Source organism: Motacilla alba, chromosome 13 (assembly GCF_015832195.1).
Source record: "Motacilla alba alba isolate MOTALB_02 chromosome 13, Motacilla_alba_V1.0_pri, whole genome shotgun sequence".
NCBI classification, from domain to species: domain Eukaryota; kingdom Metazoa; phylum Chordata; class Aves; order Passeriformes; family Motacillidae; genus Motacilla; species Motacilla alba.
The window spans coordinates 11,637,291-11,658,394 of record NC_052028.1 but is presented as its reverse complement, the minus strand read 5'-3'; the positions used below and the strand labels follow the sequence as shown (position 1 = coordinate 11,658,394).

The window sequence follows — 21,104 nt, the reverse complement described above, 5'->3', positions numbered from 1 at the left end:
AAGGATGGGAAGAAGCATCCCCCTAGCATGGAGTCAGGGCCCTGTGGTGGAGTACTCCTGGAGGAGCACAAAGCAGCCCTGGTTAAGCTTCCAAACAGCATTCTCTAACCAATGTTCCCTCTCTCCCACAGATCCCTCCCTGGTTTTCCTCCCCGCAGTCACCTCTGAAGAGGTCTTCATCTTCATCACGGGCTACACAGAGGCTGTCATCCCATGCCGTGTGACCAACCCACAGATGCAGGTCACCCTCTATGAGAAGAAGGTGGAGAACCCCATCCCAGCTACATATGATCCACAACAGGGATTTAAAGGCTTCTTTGAGGATAAAACCTATTTCTGCCGGACATTTGTGGATGACCAGGAGGTGGATTCAGACACTTTCTACGTCTACAGAATCCAGGGTGAGCTGACAGCACACCTGTGCACCTGCTGTGGCTGTTTCTTCAGGCCAGTGGCAGGAGACACCCAAGCTCTCTTCCTGTCTCCTCACTGATGATCAGTTTGGAGCTGTATTTAGTTCTGTCTCCATTAGAGGATGGGTTTTGCCTACAAGTCAGCTCCATCCCTCAGTGAAGACAGTTTCCAGTGAACCAGTCCACCCAGGGTAAATGGACTGGATGCCCACTTATGTGGTATTCCCATGCCCTCTGAATGGAGAGAAGCAGAGAAAAGAATGATCAAAACAATTCTTATCTCATTTGCTGCCCCTGTATTTTTGAACATGTGGAATGTGTTGGAAGATTGTTTACCCAAGGTGGTCGCTTGATTGGATTCTGGGATGGTGTTTTGATTCATTGAACAATTGGATCCACGTGTGGGTGGCGGGACTGTTGGCTGACAGTCACGAGTTTTCAGTAGTGGTTAGAAGTTAGAAGTAGGTATGATGTAGTATAGTTATAAGATAGTATAATGTCATATAATATAGTTTTAATAAAGTGAGTGTTCAGCATTCCAAAGCCATGGAGTCAGATGCCAATCACTTATTTTGTCAGGGGTCCTGCTTTTACTGTGCACTTACCCTTCCTAATTCATTCCTCTCTTGCACCTCTCCCACAGTGTCATCTGTGAATGTCTCCATTAGCGCGGTGCAGACCATGGTGCGCCAGGGAGAAAACGTCACCGTCATGTGCACCGTGAGCGGCAACGAGCTGGTCAACTTCAACTGGGATTATCCCCGCAAGCAAGTGAGTGCTCCACAGCCACAGGCTCTGGGCAGCAGCTCCAGCCTTCACCCAGATGTGCCATGGCAATCACTCATCGAGATCCCATGGCAGAAGTTGTGGGATGCTGCTGCCACAGAGGGAGGTTTGATGGGGATATGCTTGGATTAAACTGTCTGTCTCAGGGGTCTCTGATTGGCGTGTGTTCCCTGTCCTGTGGCAGCCAGACTGGGGTCCTCTACCACTTTCTCCCCCCTCCCTGTGAGCCCAATGACAGAACATGGTTTTAGCTCCTCATACCACGTCTCCTGTCCCCATTTTGCAGGCAGGAAAGGCTGTGGAGCCAGTGACTGACTTCCTGCCTGGATCCACTCATGAGATCCGCTCCATCCTCATCATCCAGAATGCAGAGCTGGAGGACAGTGGGACCTATGTGTGCAATGTCTCCGAGGGCTACCATGAGAAGACGGACCGCAAGGACATCACTGTCCAAGTGATCGGTGCGTCGCTGCCCACACGCCCAGAGCCAGCAAACCGTGTGGGCGTCCAGGCAGGATGTCCCAGAGTGACCCCCTCTCCTCTCTCACAGCCTCCAGCTTTCTCCCCTCCTCACTTCTGCTCTAAGTAAATATGACGGCAAGCCAAACCTCACCCCAAGTTACCCCTGCCCACTTCTTGGCTTCAAATCATTCCAAATTTCCCTTTATGGCTTTTGTCACCCTTTAAGACTCTTGAGGGTATTGGTAAGAGCTCCTCTGCACTGCACAGTGCCAAGGTGATCTGAAGACATGTTGTCTTCCATCTGCATCTGACCTTCTTTCCTGTAGTTTGAGGGAAACTGCCCCATCTCCATTATCTCCACAAGATAACAGCCACATGCTTCTGTCCTGTGAGCTCCTCTGCTCCAGTGTGGCTCTGCATTCACACACCCCTCAGACACAAGCCTGAGGTCTTGAGGGATGGATCTGGAGTTGCCCCACCACTTCTGGGTGTTCAGAGAGTTTTGTTCCAGATCCATGTTTATCCAAAGGAGGTTGTTCCCCTCTCTGACCACCCTCTTCCTCTTGCCTCAGAGCGTGGCTTTGTGCACTTCCACACCCACCTGCCCAGCACGGTGTATGCTGAGGTCCACAAGAGCCACACTATCCAGGTGGAAGTGGAGGCGTATCCCCAACCCAGCATTGTGTGGCTGAAGAACAACAAGACATTGACCATGGAGAGCAGCAGCGAGTTCACCATCGCCAGCAGGAATCTGTCAGAAACCAGGTACGGGCCCATGATTCCTCACCAGGGTGCAGAGAGGGGGTGATTCACAAAGGAATCTCCAAACTGCTGGTTGGGCACAGTTGGTGATTGAAGAGCTTTCTGTGAGTGGATTTGGAGCACTCCTCAGGTGGGTGGGGACCTGGTTGCCCCCAAGCATTACCAGTCCCCGGGTACCTTCCCAGAGCCATCACTCTGGGACTGTGTCTCCCCAGGTACCAGACAGCTCTGGTGCTGGTGCGGGTGAAGCAGGAAGAAGGAGGATTTTACACCATTCGGGTTTCCAATGAGGATGATGAGCAGGAGATCTCCTTCCATCTGCAGATAAATGGTGAGGATGGGTGTGCTCACACATGGCTGAGGAGAGCAGGAGCAGCCTCGAGGGGCGGCACCATCCTTTGCTGCAGAACACTCAGAACAAAGCCCTTACCCCTGTGGCTGCAGCTCCAGAGTGGTGTTGCTTAAAGAAAGAGCATTGAAGCAACAAAAACACTTGGGTGAAATATCTCACACTTGGCCTCAGAGCAAGCGGGACAGGGAGGCAGCACAGCCACCATCAGCTTGGCCCAAGGTAGTGGATGTAGAGATGATTGAAGAGCTGTGATGTCCTGGGCTTTCCCCCATGCTCACCTTGCTCTCCAGTCAGGCTATGTGGGGGCAGATCTCCTCCATAACCCCCTCAAACCTTACTCTTTTTGCTGTTCCCTTTCAAAAATAAAACACAACGGGCATGATGAGTCCCACCTCATCCCTAGGTTATGGCAGGGATGCAGTAGATTCACATTCCCCAGAGGAATCATGTTCCCCTTCCATCCTGCAGTCAGAAAGGAAGATTAATTCCCATCACTGTCTTTTGGTTTTAGTGCCAGCTAAAGTGGTGGACCTCAAGGAGAACAGCAGTGCCAGCAGTGGGGAGCAGACTGTAACATGCTCTGCTGAAGGCATGCCCCAGCCAGAGATCAGCTGGTCTACTTGCAGCGACATCAAATGGTGAGTGGAGGGATGGAGCCATGAGATCAGCTGGACTTTTGTTTATTAGAATAGCAGGCTAGTATTTAATTGCATTCTGCTGGCACACTCACCTGGGCATCCCGTGGTGGCGTGTGGTCCGTGCTGCCTCTCAGGTGCCTTTATCCTCTCTGGAGCAGGTGCAGCACCAAGGGACAGCCCACGCGGCTGCTGGGGAACGAGTCGGCCGAGATCGGCGTGCAGACCAACGCCTCGTACCACGCGGAGCGGCAGCTCTACCGCGTCAACAGCACCCTGCAGCTGCACAGGGTGCACGAGCCCCTGCTCCTCAGGTGCACCGTGCACAACTTCCTGGGCACCAACTCCCAGGACATCACTCTGGTCCCACACGGTGAGGGCTGAGACAAGTTTTGAGCCAGTAGTGGGGAGATAGACCTTTCTGTCCCCAGCCTGGAAACCTGAGTGCTTCTGCCCCAAATGAAGCTTCCTTTTGGGTTGAACAGAAAAGATTGTTCCAGCTGGAGTGTGGAGCCCTTATGTCCAATGGGCATGGTTATGCTCTTCCCACTACTGGCAGGGTCATCTCTCCTGGGAGGCAAGACAAGAGTGCCTGAGCAGGTCCCCAGTGTCTTGTTGTTAGCCCACAGGTCACTAGATGGTGCCACGGACTTGAACATCCATGTGCTGAACATCCCAAACATGAGGAAGGATGGTCTCAGCCAGGCCCAGGGCTGACAGCTCTCCCCCAAGCAAAACAGCCCCTCTAGATCTTGGCAAAACTCCCATGGCAAAACTTCTCCTGAGGCAGAAGCCAGTAACAACCCATCACCCCACCATCCCTGGGGGGCTGCAAGTGCTGGGAAAGTGTGCCCAGGAGGAGACTGTCCCTACCCAGAGAACAGCTCAGGGTCAATGTCTGGGGGAGGAGTGTGTGGGGACCTCTCTGCACTGCTCTCACCTCCTTTCCCTGGCTCAGGGGAAGTGGCTCAGGCCATGCAGGGGTGGAGGAGTCTGACTGCTGTCCCTGTTATCTTTGTAGCCTTGCCATTCAAGGTGGTCATCATTTCTGTCATCCTGGCCTTGCTGGTCCTCACTGTGATCTCCCTGATCATCCTGATCGTGCTGTGGCAGAAGGTAAAAGAGGAGAGTGTTCCCAGGCTGACAGTAGTACCCCAGGGTCAGGGTGGCTGGGTCTGATGATGTCCCAGCTGCACCAGGATCTTTGGGCCTCCATCAGCTCCTGCGTGCCCCTGGCATTTCTGGGGTGGATGGGGAATGAGACAATGGCTGTAGGGATCAAAGGCTCCCTGACAAAGTCCAGACATCTCCCACGCCCTCTCTGACTCCCAGCCTCTCAGATATCTCTTTTCCCTCTGCTCTCTTTTCCAGAAGCCTCGTTATGAAATCCGCTGGAAGGTGATTGAGTCAGTCAGCTCTGATGGGCACGAGTACATCTATGTGGATCCCATGCAGCTCCCTTATGACTCCACCTGGGAGGTGCCCAGGGACAAGCTGGTGTTAGGTAAAGCCTCTGCAGGTCCCACCGATGGATTCCTGAGGTCCTGGCTGTCTGGGCGTGATAATCCAAAACAGACCAACCCAGAATCCAAGAGACCCTTGGAGATACAATGTGGTCCTGGAACAGGGGGATCATCTAGGACCATGGTGGGAGGCCAGCTGCCCCCTTTGGCATTAAGCTTTATATTATTCCTGGCTATTCCACCTTGTAGCTGGTTTCCAGTTCTGGAAACCAGCCCCAATCCCAAACACCATAGCTCATGGCCTTGTCCATGCCAACCAAAATGACTGCAGCAATGCTGGTGTGGTTTCAGACAAGCAACTGTATTTTCCAGGCTCCTCTCCTCACCTCTCCTCTAGGACATTGCCAACTTTCCCTCCTGGCTGTTTCCTTGCAGGACGCACTCTCGGCTCTGGTGCCTTTGGTCGTGTGGTGGAGGCAACAGCCCATGGCCTGAGCCATTCACGGTCCACCATGAAAGTGGCAGTCAAAATGCTCAAGTGTGAGTTCTCCCCCTTTCCCCACCCTAAAGCTACAAGACCAATCAGTGCCACACTCTCCCCTCTGTGCCCAGCTGCTCACACTGGCTCTCCCCAACAGCCACAGCCCGCAGCAGTGAGAAGCAAGCCCTCATGTCCGAGCTGAAAATCATGAGCCACCTGGGACCTCACCTCAACATCGTCAACTTGCTGGGGGCCTGCACCAAAGGAGGTAGATGAGCCCTGAGCACCCTCTCTCTGCTTCCCTGGGCTGTGCTTAGGAGGACAACTGTCCTTAGATAGAGTAGTTCCTATTTTGTGGTTCCAAATGATTCAACCTTCTCCTAAGAACACTGTGTGGGACTCTGAACACCTTTCTTCCAACCTGATTGAAACTGGGAAGGCCCAGTTAACCCCCAGCTCCCTCCACAAACACAAATTTCAAATTCCAAAAAATGCTCAGAACCAGAAAGTTGGCTTTTCCCTTAGGCCCTGCCTTGACATCCTGTAGTCCGGTAATATCCTTGTGCAGTGAAATCCACGGTGGCCAAGGCAGGGCTGCTGCAGGTGTTGTGTCCCACCAGGGCCCATCTACATCATCACCGAGTACTGCCGCTACGGGGACCTGGTGGATTACCTGCACCGCAACAAGCACACCTTCCTGCAGTCCTGCGGGGACAAGGCACGGTGGGAGGCAGAGCTCTACGGGAACGCCCCCAAGGAGGACCATCTGCACAGGTACCACGAAAGCAGCTCTCTCCTCCTCCCTGGTGCCTGCCCCGTCCCAGCCCCGTCAGGGAGGGAGGCTGGTACTCTCAGGAAGGATCCTGCATTTCTCCAGAGCAGTGAAATAAACGCTGGCCCAGCACTGGGACACAGCTCATCTTCCAGATTTATCGTGTGACCCTAACAGGCCTGTGAGCAGCCATGAAGGAAATCCATCTTGGCACTTAGGTGGGGCTGCATCCTTCCCAGGAAAAGCACAGTGAAGGGCTGGTGAGGGAAAAGAGCTTTTTTCTTTTCTCAGTCACAACCCATCATTGTCCTTAAGTGGAGGGTGAGTTTAACACTGAAAGTCAAGGACCCACTTGATTTTTAAGTTTTTTTAGTTCAGACTGAGAGTGACTGAAGACTTAGTCCAAACTTGAGGCACTGGAATGTCCCCATCCCTGGAGGTGTCCAGGGAACACTTGGACGTGGCACTCAGTGCTTTGGGGTGGGTGACAAGGTGGGGATGGATCACAGGTTGGACTCTATGATCTTGGAGGTCTTTTCCAACCTAAGTTATTCCATACCAAGAACCTTCCATACCAAGCTGCTCCTCTGTTACCTTGTTAGACCGCCCATGTGCCAACCAGTGACCTCCAAGCAGCTCCTGACAGCGAGGAGTTAGCAAACTGGAGCCTGAGTTTGCTAGCACACATGCCAGCTGCTCCATGCCAGCTGGGAATATTTCCTGGCATCATTAACTTTATTTGCATAACCATAGCCATGCACTGCGTACAGAGACACAGGGTTTTCCAGCATGTCTTAACCACTGGAGATCTCAGCTCTGCATTTCCAGGGCAGGTTGAGTTGCTACCGAGCCTAAGGGAGAAGTGCTACAAGGAGGGCAATTGCACAAGAGGTGTCACAAGGAAAGGGAAATGGCCCTTTATCTGGCTGCCAGCTGTAAGGGATGCAGGCACAGCAGTGCAGAGAAATGTTCCCCTGGGAAGTTAGAAAGCAGCATTTCCTTCCAACATGCCAAAACAATAGAAAAATAGAGCAGTGTTACAGCTCCCCCCTGCCCTTTCTGCCTGAAGGCAGCTGAGATCCTCCTAAGCACTATGCCATTTGCACACCACTTCATCCATGATGCAGGGCTTCTTTGCCAGCCGTGTGGCACATTTCAGTGCTGGGGCTGAGTGTCTGGGAATTTCAGACTCACAAATCATTGCCCCCAGCCCTCATGTGTCCTCCTCTCCTCTGGATCTGAGCAGCCTCTTCGCTTCCCCCCACAGCCACCTCTCCATGTCTGTCGAGAGTGACGGGGGCTACATGGACATGAGCAAGGATGACTCCCTGGACTATGTGCCCATGTCTGACATGAAGGGTGAAGTCAAGTATGCTGACATCGAGTCCTCTAACTATGGCACCCCCTATGAGCTGGACAGCTACTCCCCCTCAGGTAACAGTGTGGCCACAGCAGGAGGGAGAGGTGCTTGTGCTTTGGGTGCTGGATGCCTTTGCTTGCAAAGGTCACTTTTGGGACTTGTCTAGAAGCAGTGCTGGATGTCCTCACAATGGGAGCTCCCAGCTGTGTCCCGTTGTTTCTGGAGGCAGAGCATTCCCCAGTGTGTCCTTCCACTACTGGGAGGCTCACCAGTGTGCTGGGTAGCACCAACATCCATCTCTGCTTGCCCTCCAGCTCCTGAAAGGACAGACCGGGTGACACTGATAAATGAGTCTCCACTCCTCAGCTACATGGACTTGGTGGGCTTCAGCTTCCAGGTGGCCAATGGGATGGAGTTCCTGGCTTCCAAAAATGTACGTATACTGGCTGCTCTGTAGTGGTGGTGGCCAGCAGTGTGTTTTCTGCCATGTCCTGTGGTCAGCTTCCTCCCACTGTCCCTCTGTCCGTGCCAAACTTCTTGTGGGATAAGTGGCTGTGCAATTGAAGAGCTGCTGACCACTTCCCTTTGGAAACACAGTCCTGGAGATCAGCATGACTATATTTGCATGTGACAGCTAACCCTGGCTCACACTGAGCTTCAAATTCCCTGACTCTGTGCTCCTCCTGAGCCGTGTTCAGCACAGCTGTGGCATTATATCACCCCTGTTTACTGGGATGACCAAACAGCCTACAAGGAGCTAAAGCACAAGGCACTCTGCAGCAAGCAACTACTCTTCCTAGACACCCTCATTGCACTGCATGCTCTGAGCACCCCAGGACTCATCAGAAGTGCTTGTTTATTGGAAATTAAGCCACCGTGGAGGACTAGGCTCTGGGGTTTCTTAAGGTCTGGCTTAGCCCAGGGCAGGCAGTAATATAGCTGGATTGTGTGAAGCATCACACAGGGCAGAGCTAACAGAAGGCGTCAATGGCATCAATGCAGAGAGAAATTCCTGGCTCTGTGCCCCCAGACAGACAGTCTGATCCCTAAAAGTGCATGCTCAGTGCTCCCGCAGCAAATGTCAGGGCTGCTCATACAGAAAACATCCAACATGCTGGCAAACTAGGAGGCACAAGCCAGGCTGATGTAACTCTGATGTCGTCGGGCTGCTGGGTTGGGTTGTCCAAACAGAGATGGAGACACCCCCTCCTCCCAGCCCACCAAGTCCCCTCGCTGGGTCCAGCCCTGGCAATCCCCTCTCCGCTGCGTTGGTCAGGTTCCCCCTGCTGGATCTGCATGGCTCATGCTGTCACAGAGGAAGCAGTCCAGGCAAACAGCAGAAATGTGGTAGCTCTGCTAGTGGCAGAGCCATGATTGTCCCTAGAGGTGAAGGAGACACCTGAAATGACGTGAGGTGACTCCTGTCCCTGCAGCCCAGGAGTGGGCTGGTGCTGGAGCTGGGCTGTGTTCTCAGGCTGTGTGAAGGCTCCTCACAGTGTCAGTGCTCTGTCTCCCCCCTGCAGTGTGTGCACCGGGACCTGGCTGCCAGGAATGTCCTCATCTGTGAGGGGAAGCTGGTGAAGATCTGTGACTTTGGCCTGGCAAGGGACATCATGAGGGATTCTAACTATATCTCCAAAGGCAGTGTGAGTACCAGGAGCCTTGTAAGCTCCTTATTCCCTGGGTGCTGGGCCTGGCACCCCTACATACCCCCCCTGTGAGCCACCTGTCCACCAGTGTGCCCAGAGGTGGTGACAGGGCAGGACTCTCAGGACATGATGTCAACAGCCAACCATCCTTCACTTTGTTTGCTCTGCACACTGTCAAGTAGCAGAATTGCTTGCCCACATCTCCTGGCTCTTTATAGAAGAACCTGAAGTAGCAAAACTCAGGATTGTCCCCTGTACACTGTCCTGATCACAGCAGCAGTGCTGCATCCTGCCAGCACAGAGTGTGGTCCTGAGCTTCAGGCAGCAGGAGGGCAAGGTTAGGCAGCTTGGTAGGGCTGTAGTGACTCACTGACCACTCTGGGAAGAGATTCACAGGATTCTGCTCTAACCACTAGACCACAAGTTAAGAAGAAGTATCTTCTTGCAAGCAGCTACTTTCCAGAGAGATGTCTCCAATCTTTCAGTGCAGGAGAGGATAAGGCTGTAATTGAGCTTTGCCAGAAAGCATTTCCTTGTGATTTCAACAACAATCTATCCACTCCAGCCCTGAGGCATTTGTGAATCTCCAATCCCAAGCAAAACAGGCCATGTAATTCCCAGAGAAACTGAGGCTGAGAGTGGAGACAGGTGCCTTAAACCCCAGTCTTTATCTAATCTGCAAAGTTCTGCAAAGTTCTCTCATGCTTTCTCCCATGTGCTGTCAAACAGGTACTCAGAGCTTGGTCAGGGGGACCCTCTCCCAGAGGGGTTGGGGTTTTCAGTCCAGCCTTGACATAGCTGGTTTCCTGTCCAAAATGGGAAATGAAACTGAGCCCCTTTGCAATCCTTCCTGGAGATTATTTTGGTATTCATTGTGCAAGCAAATCCCAGGAGCAGCAGCCAGTGCTGCCTACAAGCTGGCCAAGTGAGGCTTTCTTTTTTGTTTCTCTGCATGAGTAAGAACAGAAAATAAGCTGGATGTATCCTTTGGCTGGATGTATCCTTCTGGTCATCCCTTAGCCTCCTCCAGCCTGGTTTCAGGTTTCCAAAGTCAGGAGTCTTTGGTCAGATTGTGCAAGTCAGTGGCTTCATAAAGAGCAAGGGAACAGAGAACACACGCTGTGACATGTGTGCATTCATCATGGCAGGCTGTGAGGGAAATGGACACAGCACATCCATTCTGTCCTCCTGCCTGCTGGGTCTGTTCTGCACAAAGAAAGAGGCGACTGGTCCCTCCCAGAACTGACAGACAGCAGATGTCAACAGATGTGTTGGACTCACGGGCAGATCTGAAGGGTCTTCTTTGCTTGTAATTTGGGTGTCAGGCTCCTGTCTGTTGAAACAACTGCTGTGGATACAGCTGACTCTCTTCTTGTTTCATTTTTGATTCTCTCTTAGACCTTCTTGCCCCTTAAGTGGATGGCTCCAGAGAGCATCTTCAACAACCTCTACACTACCCTGAGTGATGTGTGGTCTTTTGGGATTCTTCTCTGGGAGATATTCACTCTAGGTGAGTGCCCTGGAGATCATGGTGGTGTCTGTAGTTCTGATAACATGTTAGCAGGATCCCTCCTGCATTTCTAACCCTCAAGTCCCTACTTTACCAGTGGGAGTAGCATTTCATTCCCTGTCTCCTTCTTCCCCATGCTCACGTTGCATTTTGAAGTGAAATGAAACAAGAAAGGTAAAGAAATAAGAAAACTTGGTGTGAAATGCATGTTGGCTGGAGGGTGGCAGGCAATCCTGCAGCCTGATTCCTGCTCTCCCTTTACCCCCAGGAGGGACTCCATACCCTGAGCTGCCTATGAATGAACAGTTCTACAATGCCATCAAGCGTGGCTATCGGATGTCCAAACCCACCCATGCCTCTGATGAGATGTGAGTGCTCTCCACATGTGTTTCCCCTGGATGTGCTCTACATGCTACAGAAGCATTTCTCCCTGTTTTCCTCACCTGCTAACTCAGTGCTCTCCCTTCCCTCTTGGCAGCTACAACATCATGCAGAAGTGCTGGGAGGAGAAGTTTGAGATCAGGCCATCCTTCTCACAGCTGGTGGTGCTTATGGGAAACCTCCTGGTGGACTGCTACAGGAAGGTATGTCCAAAGGACCCTGTGCTGGAGGGACAGAAGAGGGTCAGTGCCTTGGTGAGGGGCCCTCAGTCAAGCTTTGGAGACCAGTGTTTAGTGCTGCAGGGCCAGAGGATTTTGCTGTCACCAAGGCTGCAGTAGTTGGAGCAGCCAGTGAAGGTGGTTTGGGCATCCCAGGAACGTTGCTGAGACAACTGCATGGCCAGACAGGCAGCTGGTAACTCAGCAACTGCAGAAATCAGAACTGGCAGGAGATCAAAATCCTGCCCCCAGCCATGTGGTATTTTGGAGCTGTGAAGCTGTGCCGCTGATCTCTCCCTTAGGAAAGGTTCACAGCCTATCTCTGTTGGAGTAAGGGCAGCTGAACCCAGCTGGAAGATGCCAGTCCCTCTAGGAAACCCCTGGCAGGCAGGAAAAGGAAACGCAACACAAGTGCATTCTCCCCACTCACAAGACCTCTCCCTTTCTTTGGTCACCTCCTGTGAGAGCAGAGGTACCAGCAGGTGGATGAGGAGTTCATGAAGAGTGACCACCCCGCGGTTGTGCGCACAAGACCCGCAGTTCCTGTGCTGAACAACGCCCGCCTTGCTGCCAGCTCTACCCCCAGCAACATCCTCTACACAGCCGTGCACCAGAGCGGGGGCGAGAACGACTACATCATCCCCCTTCCCGACCCCAAACCTGAGGCCAGCTGTGACCTCCCTCAGGAGGCCTCCCTCAGCCGGGCCAGGTAAAAACATCGCTTCTGAGTGTTGTCCTTTCCCCCAGCTCTCCAAATCTGAGGCAGGGACCTCAGGAGAGAACGGGGATGCTCTGTTGAGGCACACACTAGGGGTGGATGTACTGGGAGAGAAGGAGGGCAGTGTCACCCCATCTGAGGTGCTGTGACCTGCGTGAGCCCACAAGGATGGAGATGAACCAGGGGAGCTGGGACATGAGCTAAGGTAGGGCACAATGTCACATCCCTGTACATCAGCCAGCGCAGCTGAGGACAAGCAGTCCCACGCACAGGGAGGGCAGCACACAGGGAACCACGTTCTGTAGAACCCAGCCAGCCATGTGTTGTGTTTGAAGGCTGAATAGACCCACCTGGTATGGTCTGTTCCACTGGGGGAAGCTGCTCAGATAGAGTGGGGCTGCTGGGAACTCAACACACTTCTCAGTTTCTGGGAATCCTCTCCCATCTGGAAATCTGGGACAAGACACTCATTTCTCTCTCCCTCTTGTCTCCCTTCAGCTCTATGCTGAATGAGGCCAACACATCATCTACAATATCCTGTGACAGCCCTCTGGGCCTCCAGCAGGATGAGGAGCAGGAATCTGACCCACAACCAGGCTGCCAGGAACCAACCACAGGACACCAAGAGGTGGAGGAGAGTTTCCTGTAGTCAGAGCTGGGCTGACTTTGCATCTCCTTATGGAGAGGCCAGCTGAGGGGGCTGACCCAGATGTCACAGAGAGCCATGCTTGTGCTTGTACATCAGGACATCCCCTCCTGTCCCAGGATTTCTCCTTCCCTCCTGTCTCCCAGTGCTGGGTGGGGAATTAAAGACTTTTCCCCATCATCATCCTCTTCCCCCTTAAAAAGAGGTGGCTCAGTGCCAGAAACCCTCTAGATCACTGCCACATCCTCCTCAGTGATCAAACCACTGCAGGAGGGAGACATCTCACAGACCAACACCTTTTCCAGTGGAAGATGTGGTTGGATTTCCACGAGAGGCCACTTTCTGCATTGCTAGGATGATACTCCAGCCTCTTCCTCCTCCATGGCACAGAGCTTCGTCTCCTCTGCACCAGCACTTCTCTGATGGTCTCACCATCAGAGCACCAACCACACCGTGGTTCTTTGAAATGCCACTGGGACAGATAATCCACCTGGAGCCCATTGCTGGGGTGTGGAGAACACCAGCCTTCAGCTGCAGGAGGTCAGGAGTACATTGGATTCTCCTCCAAGCACAGTCAAGTCCTGAAGAGGCCAGCCAGTGTCTGGGAGGTACAGAATTACCATGTTCCTCTCTTGGCAGTGCTTCCATGGTGGATAGAGCATCACAAGCACTACAGGTGTTCACAGCTCTGGAGGCTGTCACACCCTTTTGTGCCCAGCATGGCACCAGGAGCCCCAGGGACATGCCAGGAGCTCCACATGCCCTCACAATGACTTGGTTATAGAAGCAGAGAGGGCAGTCGCTGTTGTTCGTGTTGTCTGTGTGGACACTAAGCTAATTATTCTCCATTGAAGATTTAAAGGGAACAAATATATTAATCCACTAGCCAGGGCCAGTATAAGGAAGCAATATGGTTATTCATTAATCTACTGCCACTACACCCAGCTCATCTGCTGGGAAATCATATAACCACGCCAGCTGCAAAATCCTTGTGCCTTATCTTTGGGAAGCAAAGGCTCACCTTTGATAAACTGTTCACCCAAACACCCTTTCTCTGGATGGGAGGGCTCACCGTTCCCTCCTGAGTCACAGCAAGATTATGGGCAGAAATGAGGATACCAGAACACCAACCCAGGGATAGCTCCAAAGAAAGAGTGGGAGAGAGGCTGGGAAGCTCCTTGGTCACAGCTGAACTGTATCTCATGCCCTGCCACCTTCTAGGGTCAGGCAGAGCCACTTGCAGCCTGCCAGGGCTGTGAAATGTCACAGGGAACTAAGCAGGGCAAGAGGAATCGGGGAGGATTCCTCTCTCTTGGAGAGTGTTTTGAAAACTAAACGGGCCCAGACCTTCCCCCTGCTTCTCCCCTCCTGCCCCACTTCTCACAGATGGGTCAGGGGTTTCTTGTGCTCTCAGCTGGCACTTGAAGGAGCAGACCCAAAGCAGGAGGAACACCAGGCTTTGGAAATCAGTTGTGAACCCCACCTCTGCAGAGATGAAAGCTGGACCCCCAAAACCACAGCTCTGACACCACAGAAGACAGCAGGTTTTTCTCTGAAATGAGTTTCACTTCACACAGAGCTCTGTTCACTGCATGTCCCCAGCTCCCATTAACTCTTCATTGCCCTGCTCTGCACATCTCTCTGTGCACCCTACAGGAACTGCACAGGCAGGTTTACAAAATCAGAAATTCTGTCAGCATCTTGCCGAGCTTCTGCCACCTCAGAGCCACTGAGAATTTAATTTTTTTTTTCAAAATATGGAACTTCTGACAGAAATCCCCAGCAGAACAGCTTCTGTTTAAAGTTTTCTACCATTCCAGTTCTGCCATTTATGCAGCTAAAGGAGGAGTAGGTGTTTTGTGGGCTGATGTCCTTGGTAAAATGTGAACATAAGAAATAGCACTTTTATTGGCAGCCAGCAGAGGATATTTTCAGCCTATGTGGTCAGATTCCCCACCATCCATAGGAAACACACTGTGAATGACAACTATTTTTCCATCCTCTGTTCCTCCTGCTTGTAATGAAGGAGCCATCTCCTATGGCCACAGTTCATTAAATAATCCTCACTGCAGAGAAGCAGTAATTTATGAGATCCTTTGGGTCAAATCACTTGATTTTTTTTTTTTTAATGTAAGGTGCTTGGTAGGATCTGTGTCACTGCAACTTGAGCCCACAGGATGGCACATCTGATTATCCTAACAGCCCCTGTCTGCACCAGCTCCATTTTTAATTCATCCTTCTCTAGCAAAGGTGACCAGAAGTACCCAGTAATCCAGGTGGGGTCAAACCTAGACCTCACCCAGGGCATTAACAGTTCTGGCCTGTGCTGGTCCCAACTTGCCTGGTGTAGCTTTGGATAATATTGGCTTTTTCCCAGCCACAACATACTGAGAGCTTGGAGTCATCCTCTGACCAATCTAGGCACCTACGTCTTTCTACACTTCCAGCATTTCTAACCAAGCTACTCCCTGCTGTTCCAGACATTGGGTCATCAGCAAATTTTGTTAACAAACTGTTATTTTTGGGCTGGACTGACTAATAAAAATGTTAGATACTTCTAGCAACCAGAACAATCTGAGAGAGCTACTTTTACTACCTCCCTCCAGCCCAAAGATTTCCCCATCAATTAACACCTTCTCACTTTCCCTTTGGTCATTTGCTTATTTCAAAAATCCTGTTCTAAACTTCGTCTTGTACAGACTTAATTGCTAACTAAATTACTATTTTCCCACTATCAAATAGTTTCCACAGTCCTGAAAGGGGAGCTCTCCCTGCTGGGGGAGCTCAGGTATCCTGTCCTATTAGCTGGGCATTAGCTACATTTGAATGCCTACTGCATTTTGTCCTATTTCTAGATTTACTGCAATTATTATTTGCATCAAAATCTGTTCTGGCTGCTGATGGGATGCTACTCCCACCTCCCTTTTCCTTTTTAAAGTAGGTACACCAGACTTTGCAAAATGGTACCATTCTGCACTCCAGAGGAATAGGACCAAATGCTTGCCCTTGGCCTGTGATTTTAAGGGCTGGGTCTTGCACTTTGTGGTATTTTCCTGTCCTTACTCAACCTTTCACAGCACCTTTAGCAAGTTGCAGTGACCAGACCTTCTCAGCCAGGGACAAGCTGGCAGCAGGACAAAGCCAACATATTTTGCTAAGCGTCCCTCCAAGAGAGGGCTTGGCAGAGCTGGGAATGACAGATCCAGCCCCACACTCCCTCTCTCTCTGCTGCCAACTTTCCAGTCCCTGCATGGCCTGGCAGGTGAAATGTTTGGCTGTTCTGGGCCCATCAGTTTTGTAGCCATAATTTCTCTGGTGAGACTCTGAAGGGAGCTAGTCCCACTGGGTTTTCTGTTTTGATAATCAGTATTTTTGTTTGGGTGTGTTTTTGTGTTTAGAGGTGGACCCAAACTGAGCCCCCCCATGAAGGAACACATGCCATGGCTTGGGCCCATCTCTAGTGCAATATCTTTTTATTTGTTGATTATATTTTATTCTACAGCTGTTACATTGTTATCAGAACCAATATATGCATAATCCTACTGCCAGTCACTATTTCATATGTGTATCCCAGAAACTAATGCAGCACTCTGGTGTCTCTTTCCACATTAAGGTGTTCCTCAGACTGATGTGTGCACAGGTTTTTATCCTTTTGTCCTTCTCAGTTTGAGTGTGTTATTTCCTTAAGCGCGAGTGTCACGTTTAGTGTTTGTTTGTGTTGTGTGAAATCTAGAGCACAGTGGACTTTACTTGTAACTAAATTGTCTCTGTTCACCTGCCAAGGGGACTGTGACAGGGTCCCACGGGGATGGGGGGCAGAAGTGCAGTGCAGATGTGCAGCCAGGGGAAGTCAGCCAGAAGTGAGAAGCAGCTCTTCTCTTTCTTCCCAGTCAGGGCTCTGGGCTGAGGGAGAGACAGCACCACAAATACAGGGCACTGAGCACTCAGGGTTTGCCTGTGAGGAAGCCCAAGGTCTGTGCAGAGCTGGCAGATCTGGTGAGGGGGATTTTACAGAGTGCTAAGGAGACAAACACCCTGTTCCAACCCACGAGTGCAAGGAGGAGCCCTGGTTGGGCTCAGTGCCTAGCTCAGGCTCCAGGATGATCAGGGAGCCTGGATGCAGCCTGGTTGTGCTCCCACTTGGAGAGCACAGGGGTTGCCCTTTGGTGGCCCTCAGTAACCTTTTGTCATCCTTTGCCTCGGGTGGCTGCCAGGCAGAGAGCAGCCAGGGCAGCTGCAGGTCCTCCCTGAGCCACACAGGTCATTGCTGCAGCAGGTCCCAGCCCAGCCTGCACGCTGAGTGTAACAGTGGAGGCACCGTGTCACCTGCAGGACCTGCCCAAAGCAGGCCAGATTTTGCTGAGAATAAGTTTTCATAGGCCAGCACGCAGGTTGCTGGGCTACCAGCATGATTCCCATGTTTCACCTGGAGACCTGAGGCCTCTGGGAAGTGCCAAGGTGGATCTGGTTGGCTTTGGCAAAGGCAGAACTGCTCCAGCAGCACTTTGGAGAGAGGAATCTTGCCTGGGGTGGGAGGAGACAGGGAAGGCAGCTTGTGCTGGGAGACCTGCAGTCCTATCATTCCTCTTCTTTCCTCCTTCATGGACTGATTGCACCAGAACTACAAAGCTTGCCCAGAGTGTGCCCTCTCCCCATCTGCTCTGCTGGCATCACGCTGTTCCTCTGCAGCCTTTCTGAACAGCAGCAGCACCTATCTCCCTGCTCTCTGTCAAAATCAGCATGAGGGCAAAGGACAAAACAGAGTTCAGACTAAGGTACCAAAGAGTTAACACTTTTCTAGGTTTACAGTTGTATTTGTAGGATTTGTACTATGTCACATTTATAGCCATGAGATATTATTTTTATGCTGTAAACTTTTACAAATACGTTTTTAAAGAAAGAGTTTAAAAATAAAGGTGTTTTTCATTTTGCAAAGTCCCATCTCTTCCTTTCTTTGCCTGCTTTTGGTTGTTCCCACTCAGATGGGGCTGGCAGTACAGCTTAACCCTGTGGTGGGTGAAGGCTAAGCACGTTAATACACTGTGCATGACCCCGGTGCTTAGTGAGAGCCAAGCTGGGAGCCAGGCAGGGAGAAGCACTGCAAGGAGCAGCTGAGCCCAGAGACAGGGTAAGGAAAAGGGGCAGGATCTGCCCCATCTCTGGTGGCTGTGCAGCTTGTGGGTCATGTGGGTGGAGGGAGGGATACCAGGAGCTGTTCCCATGTGTATCCCCACTGGCTGGGGTTTGGGCCAGCAGTCCCTGCTAAGGACTTGGCCCCTTGGAGCACTGTTGGGTCTGTGCTCAGATCAGGGTGGGCATGCAGGGGAAATGACAAACTGAACAGTGGCTGGGCTGACGGAGATGGCAGAGACCACAGCACTGATTTTTCCATGTAGTTTAATAGCTCAGAGCAGTGGGGAGGCTGGAGACAGCAATGGGGCAGGGCACCAGCAGGAGCCACACTGCAGCACACAGGGCTCCCCCTGCCCAGCTCTCCTCCCTTCCCTCGAGCATGAGGAATTTGCTTATACCCTCAAAAGATGCAACTCCAAAATCCTGGCTCCCAAACCACCACTCCCTCAGATCCACGTGCTCTCTGCTCCTATCACCTTTCCCCAGTCACCTTTCCAGAGGCACTGAGGTCCCCCAGCCACATGAGAGACAGGCACCTGTGAGTCTCACCCGAAGTTTTCTCCTCTCTCTAGCTCAAATGTATCTGCTCCTCCAGAATCCATCTCAAGCTGCAGAGCAGAGATGTTTGCACCTTCTCTGAGCCACGTGCTTGGAAAGCCCAAGGTTGCTGCAAAGAGGGGCTTTTGGTTAAATCATATCAGTGCTGCCCCTGTGTTCTGGCTGCATGATGAAGCCCCCACTGGCAGCAGTTGTGCTTCCCTCAGCTCCTGGAAACTCCCTGTGTACCCAGAGGCCCAAGGCATGGAGTGCAGCAGCAAGCAGGTCCAGGTTCCAGCAAGGCTCCCCTTTCCAGCCTTTCCTGGGTTCCTGCCTGTCCTGGATTGCTGCCTTTGCTCATTTTTCCAGAGTGGAGGTTTGCAGCCTCCCTGACCAGCTCAGGCTGATTCTCCCCAGATATGCTCTGAGTCACCTGGCACGGCTCAGGCAGGGCATTTTTCTCCAGGAACTGAATCAGCAGGGAGGAAAAGAATCCCCTTTTGTCCAGAGAGGCTGCATCAAAGGCTTGGGGGGAAGCAGAGAGGGGGAGTTGACAGACCTCAGCCCTGAACCCTGCAGGCTCCCACTGATCCCTACCTAGCAGACCTTTTGCATGTCAGGATGTGCTGGAGTGGTGTCCTGGGGCTGGAAATGAGCAGACCAACATGGGGCCCCCAGCAGGGCATTCCCCCCTCCCCAAAACAAGTCTCCTCTCCAGTGATGAGACAGACACCCCATGGAATAGCTCAGGGAAGCAGAGAGACTGCAGTGACAGACCCAGGAGCTGTGGGGCACCAACAGCTCGGTACCAACAGGACACAGGTGTTCCACATGTGTCCCCAAACTGCTGCAGGGCAGTTCAGGCAGGCATGGCACCATGGCCAGCTGTGCTCAGTGCTGGGGTCCCACAGGGCTCCCAGCCTGGGAAACAACTGAGCTCCCAGTGCTCCCAACAGGGCTCACAGCAGCCTCCATTCCCCCTTCCCCAGCCAGTCTAGCAGGCACTGAGCAAGTCTCATCCCATCTTTCACAACCAGCAGGGCCTCCACAGATATTCCTGGGCTTCAAGTTGCTCCAAGTAAGGTTGCAGCTTCTCTGAGCTGCAGTTCCAGCAGCACTCCTGTGGCTGAGCTGCTGCTTGCACATAAGATTTGGGGCACAGGAGGAAGAGAGGGACACAAAAGAGGGAGAGATCCCAAGCTTGTCCCAGTGAGCATCCCCAGGTGTGCCCAGTCCAGGCTGTCACCTGGGGATCACTGCCAGCAGAGATGCTGTGCAAGGGGCCCCCTCAAATAGAAGAAGGAGGGCTGAGAGATTGTTTCCCTTCTCTCTATTAAACCTGTCTGGCTTAATACTTATTCACATTGGTGAGTCAGTTCTCTCTGAGCTGGCATTTGTTCCTGGAAAAAAAAAAAAAGCCTTAAAAAGAAGAAGGAGGGAAACAAACATCCTTTAAAAAGCCCCTTTGGCTCGAAAGGAGGAAAGAATAATCAAGCAGACATCTCCTGTGGCCCAGCTGCTTGACAACCCCCAGCTCTGGGCAGGAGCCCCCCAGACACCATGCTGCCTCTAATTCATGTTCTTCTTCCCTGCATGCTGCCAGGAAAAACTGCTGAGGGGAAACGTTCTTTGGCCAAAAGCTGCCTTTCCTTCTCTCTGGACTCCCTCACGCTCTCCAGCCATCCTTCTGGCCAAAACCAGGAGCCCTCCATGTTCCCATGACTCTTAGTCATCTCAGCACAGTCAGCCATGCTCTCATCTCTTGGCCCCAGGACCTTGTCTTGCTGGTACCTCTTTAAGTGCCCCCTTTGGAGAAGCCCATTCCCCTCCAGGCTCTGGAGGCTTTCAGGGCACTGCAGGTGCAGATTCAACAGCCACCTCTGTGCAGATATTTTGGAACTACCCTTCTCTTCCTGCCTGTGGTTTGTCCTGGGGCTCCTGTCCCCTCCTTGCTGTTGGGGCTGCAGCTGGGGCAGCTGGCAGAGCCCCTGCATGGACCTTCCTCCCCTGTGCTTCCTTCCCAGCACTGTCAGGGCATGGCTGTCACTTCCCACCCCAGAGCTGCTGTGAACAGCCCCGAACTTCTGCTGCAGCCTGAGGTTATGCAGAGACAGAGCAGAGAGTGAGGGGCACCCTGTGTCTGACAGGCCCTGCTCACCCTGCTGACTTGGGTGTCCCTGGAGAACTGGTTGACTTCAAGCCTTCCCTCACACCTGTTTTGGAAGACCCACAGTCCAGTGGAGGGTTGACAAAGTATCTGATTAATTAATTATTAACACTGCTAATTAGCTAATTAGTTTAATTACCACTTCAAGGTGCCTGCCAGGTTGTCAATTGCAGAACAGCTCCCTGCAGCCTCCCCACCAGCAGGGCAGGATGGCTGGGTGGGACTGGCTCCAGGGGAAAAGGGTCTGTGCTTGAGCCCTGTAGCTGCCTGGCAGTGACAGGGTCACTCCGATCCCCAGGACTGGAGGTCACCGGGACAGGAGAGAGCAGGGGTCCCCATGTGCCCCCAGCCCGCCAGGAGCCAGAAGGGGTCTGCATGCTGGACTCCAAGAGCCTCCCTGCCAGGGAGGTGGTGAAGCTGGCGTGGGGCTTGGGGTTGATCCTGTGTGGCCACAGGACCCCCCTCTGCCCCGGGGATCACACTTTTGGTTAACACAAAATAATTTGGCATCTTCACAGGCGTTTTCCCACCTGGGAGCTGCCCTGGGCAGGATTGCCTCTGTGGGGCTGTTGTGAGGAATCTGCCCTGTCCTGCGAGGGTCCTCAGATCCCAAAGCCAGCAAGAGCCACTGGGCCTGAGGTGAAACTTGTCCTGCTGAA

The 21,104-nt window shown here is 52.4% G+C and overlaps 1 protein-coding gene across 1 annotated transcript in view; it reads left to right on the top strand.

The window, feature by feature from the left end:
• The window catches only part of PDGFRB (platelet derived growth factor receptor beta), a 32,828-nt gene extending 15,272 nt beyond the window's left edge, over nucleotides 1-17,556 (top strand). Inside the window, exons 4-23 of the mRNA XM_038150250.1 lie at nucleotides 132-401; nucleotides 1,057-1,184; nucleotides 1,486-1,660; nucleotides 2,234-2,426; nucleotides 2,639-2,754; nucleotides 3,287-3,413; nucleotides 3,572-3,783; nucleotides 4,432-4,526; nucleotides 4,782-4,914; nucleotides 5,309-5,413; nucleotides 5,512-5,622; nucleotides 5,975-6,128; nucleotides 7,394-7,560; nucleotides 7,801-7,919; nucleotides 9,010-9,132; nucleotides 10,534-10,645; nucleotides 10,914-11,013; nucleotides 11,124-11,229; nucleotides 11,715-11,953; nucleotides 12,461-17,556. Coding sequence (XP_038006178.1) covers nucleotides 132-401; nucleotides 1,057-1,184; nucleotides 1,486-1,660; nucleotides 2,234-2,426; nucleotides 2,639-2,754; nucleotides 3,287-3,413; nucleotides 3,572-3,783; nucleotides 4,432-4,526; nucleotides 4,782-4,914; nucleotides 5,309-5,413; nucleotides 5,512-5,622; nucleotides 5,975-6,128; nucleotides 7,394-7,560; nucleotides 7,801-7,919; nucleotides 9,010-9,132; nucleotides 10,534-10,645; nucleotides 10,914-11,013; nucleotides 11,124-11,229; nucleotides 11,715-11,953; nucleotides 12,461-12,611 — 2,936 coding nt within the window. The 3' untranslated portion in view covers nucleotides 12,612-17,556. The remainder of the gene's footprint in view (nucleotides 1-131; nucleotides 402-1,056; nucleotides 1,185-1,485; nucleotides 1,661-2,233; nucleotides 2,427-2,638; nucleotides 2,755-3,286; nucleotides 3,414-3,571; nucleotides 3,784-4,431; nucleotides 4,527-4,781; nucleotides 4,915-5,308; nucleotides 5,414-5,511; nucleotides 5,623-5,974; nucleotides 6,129-7,393; nucleotides 7,561-7,800; nucleotides 7,920-9,009; nucleotides 9,133-10,533; nucleotides 10,646-10,913; nucleotides 11,014-11,123; nucleotides 11,230-11,714; nucleotides 11,954-12,460) is intronic.
• The last annotated feature ends 3,548 nt before the right edge of the window (nucleotides 17,557-21,104 follow it).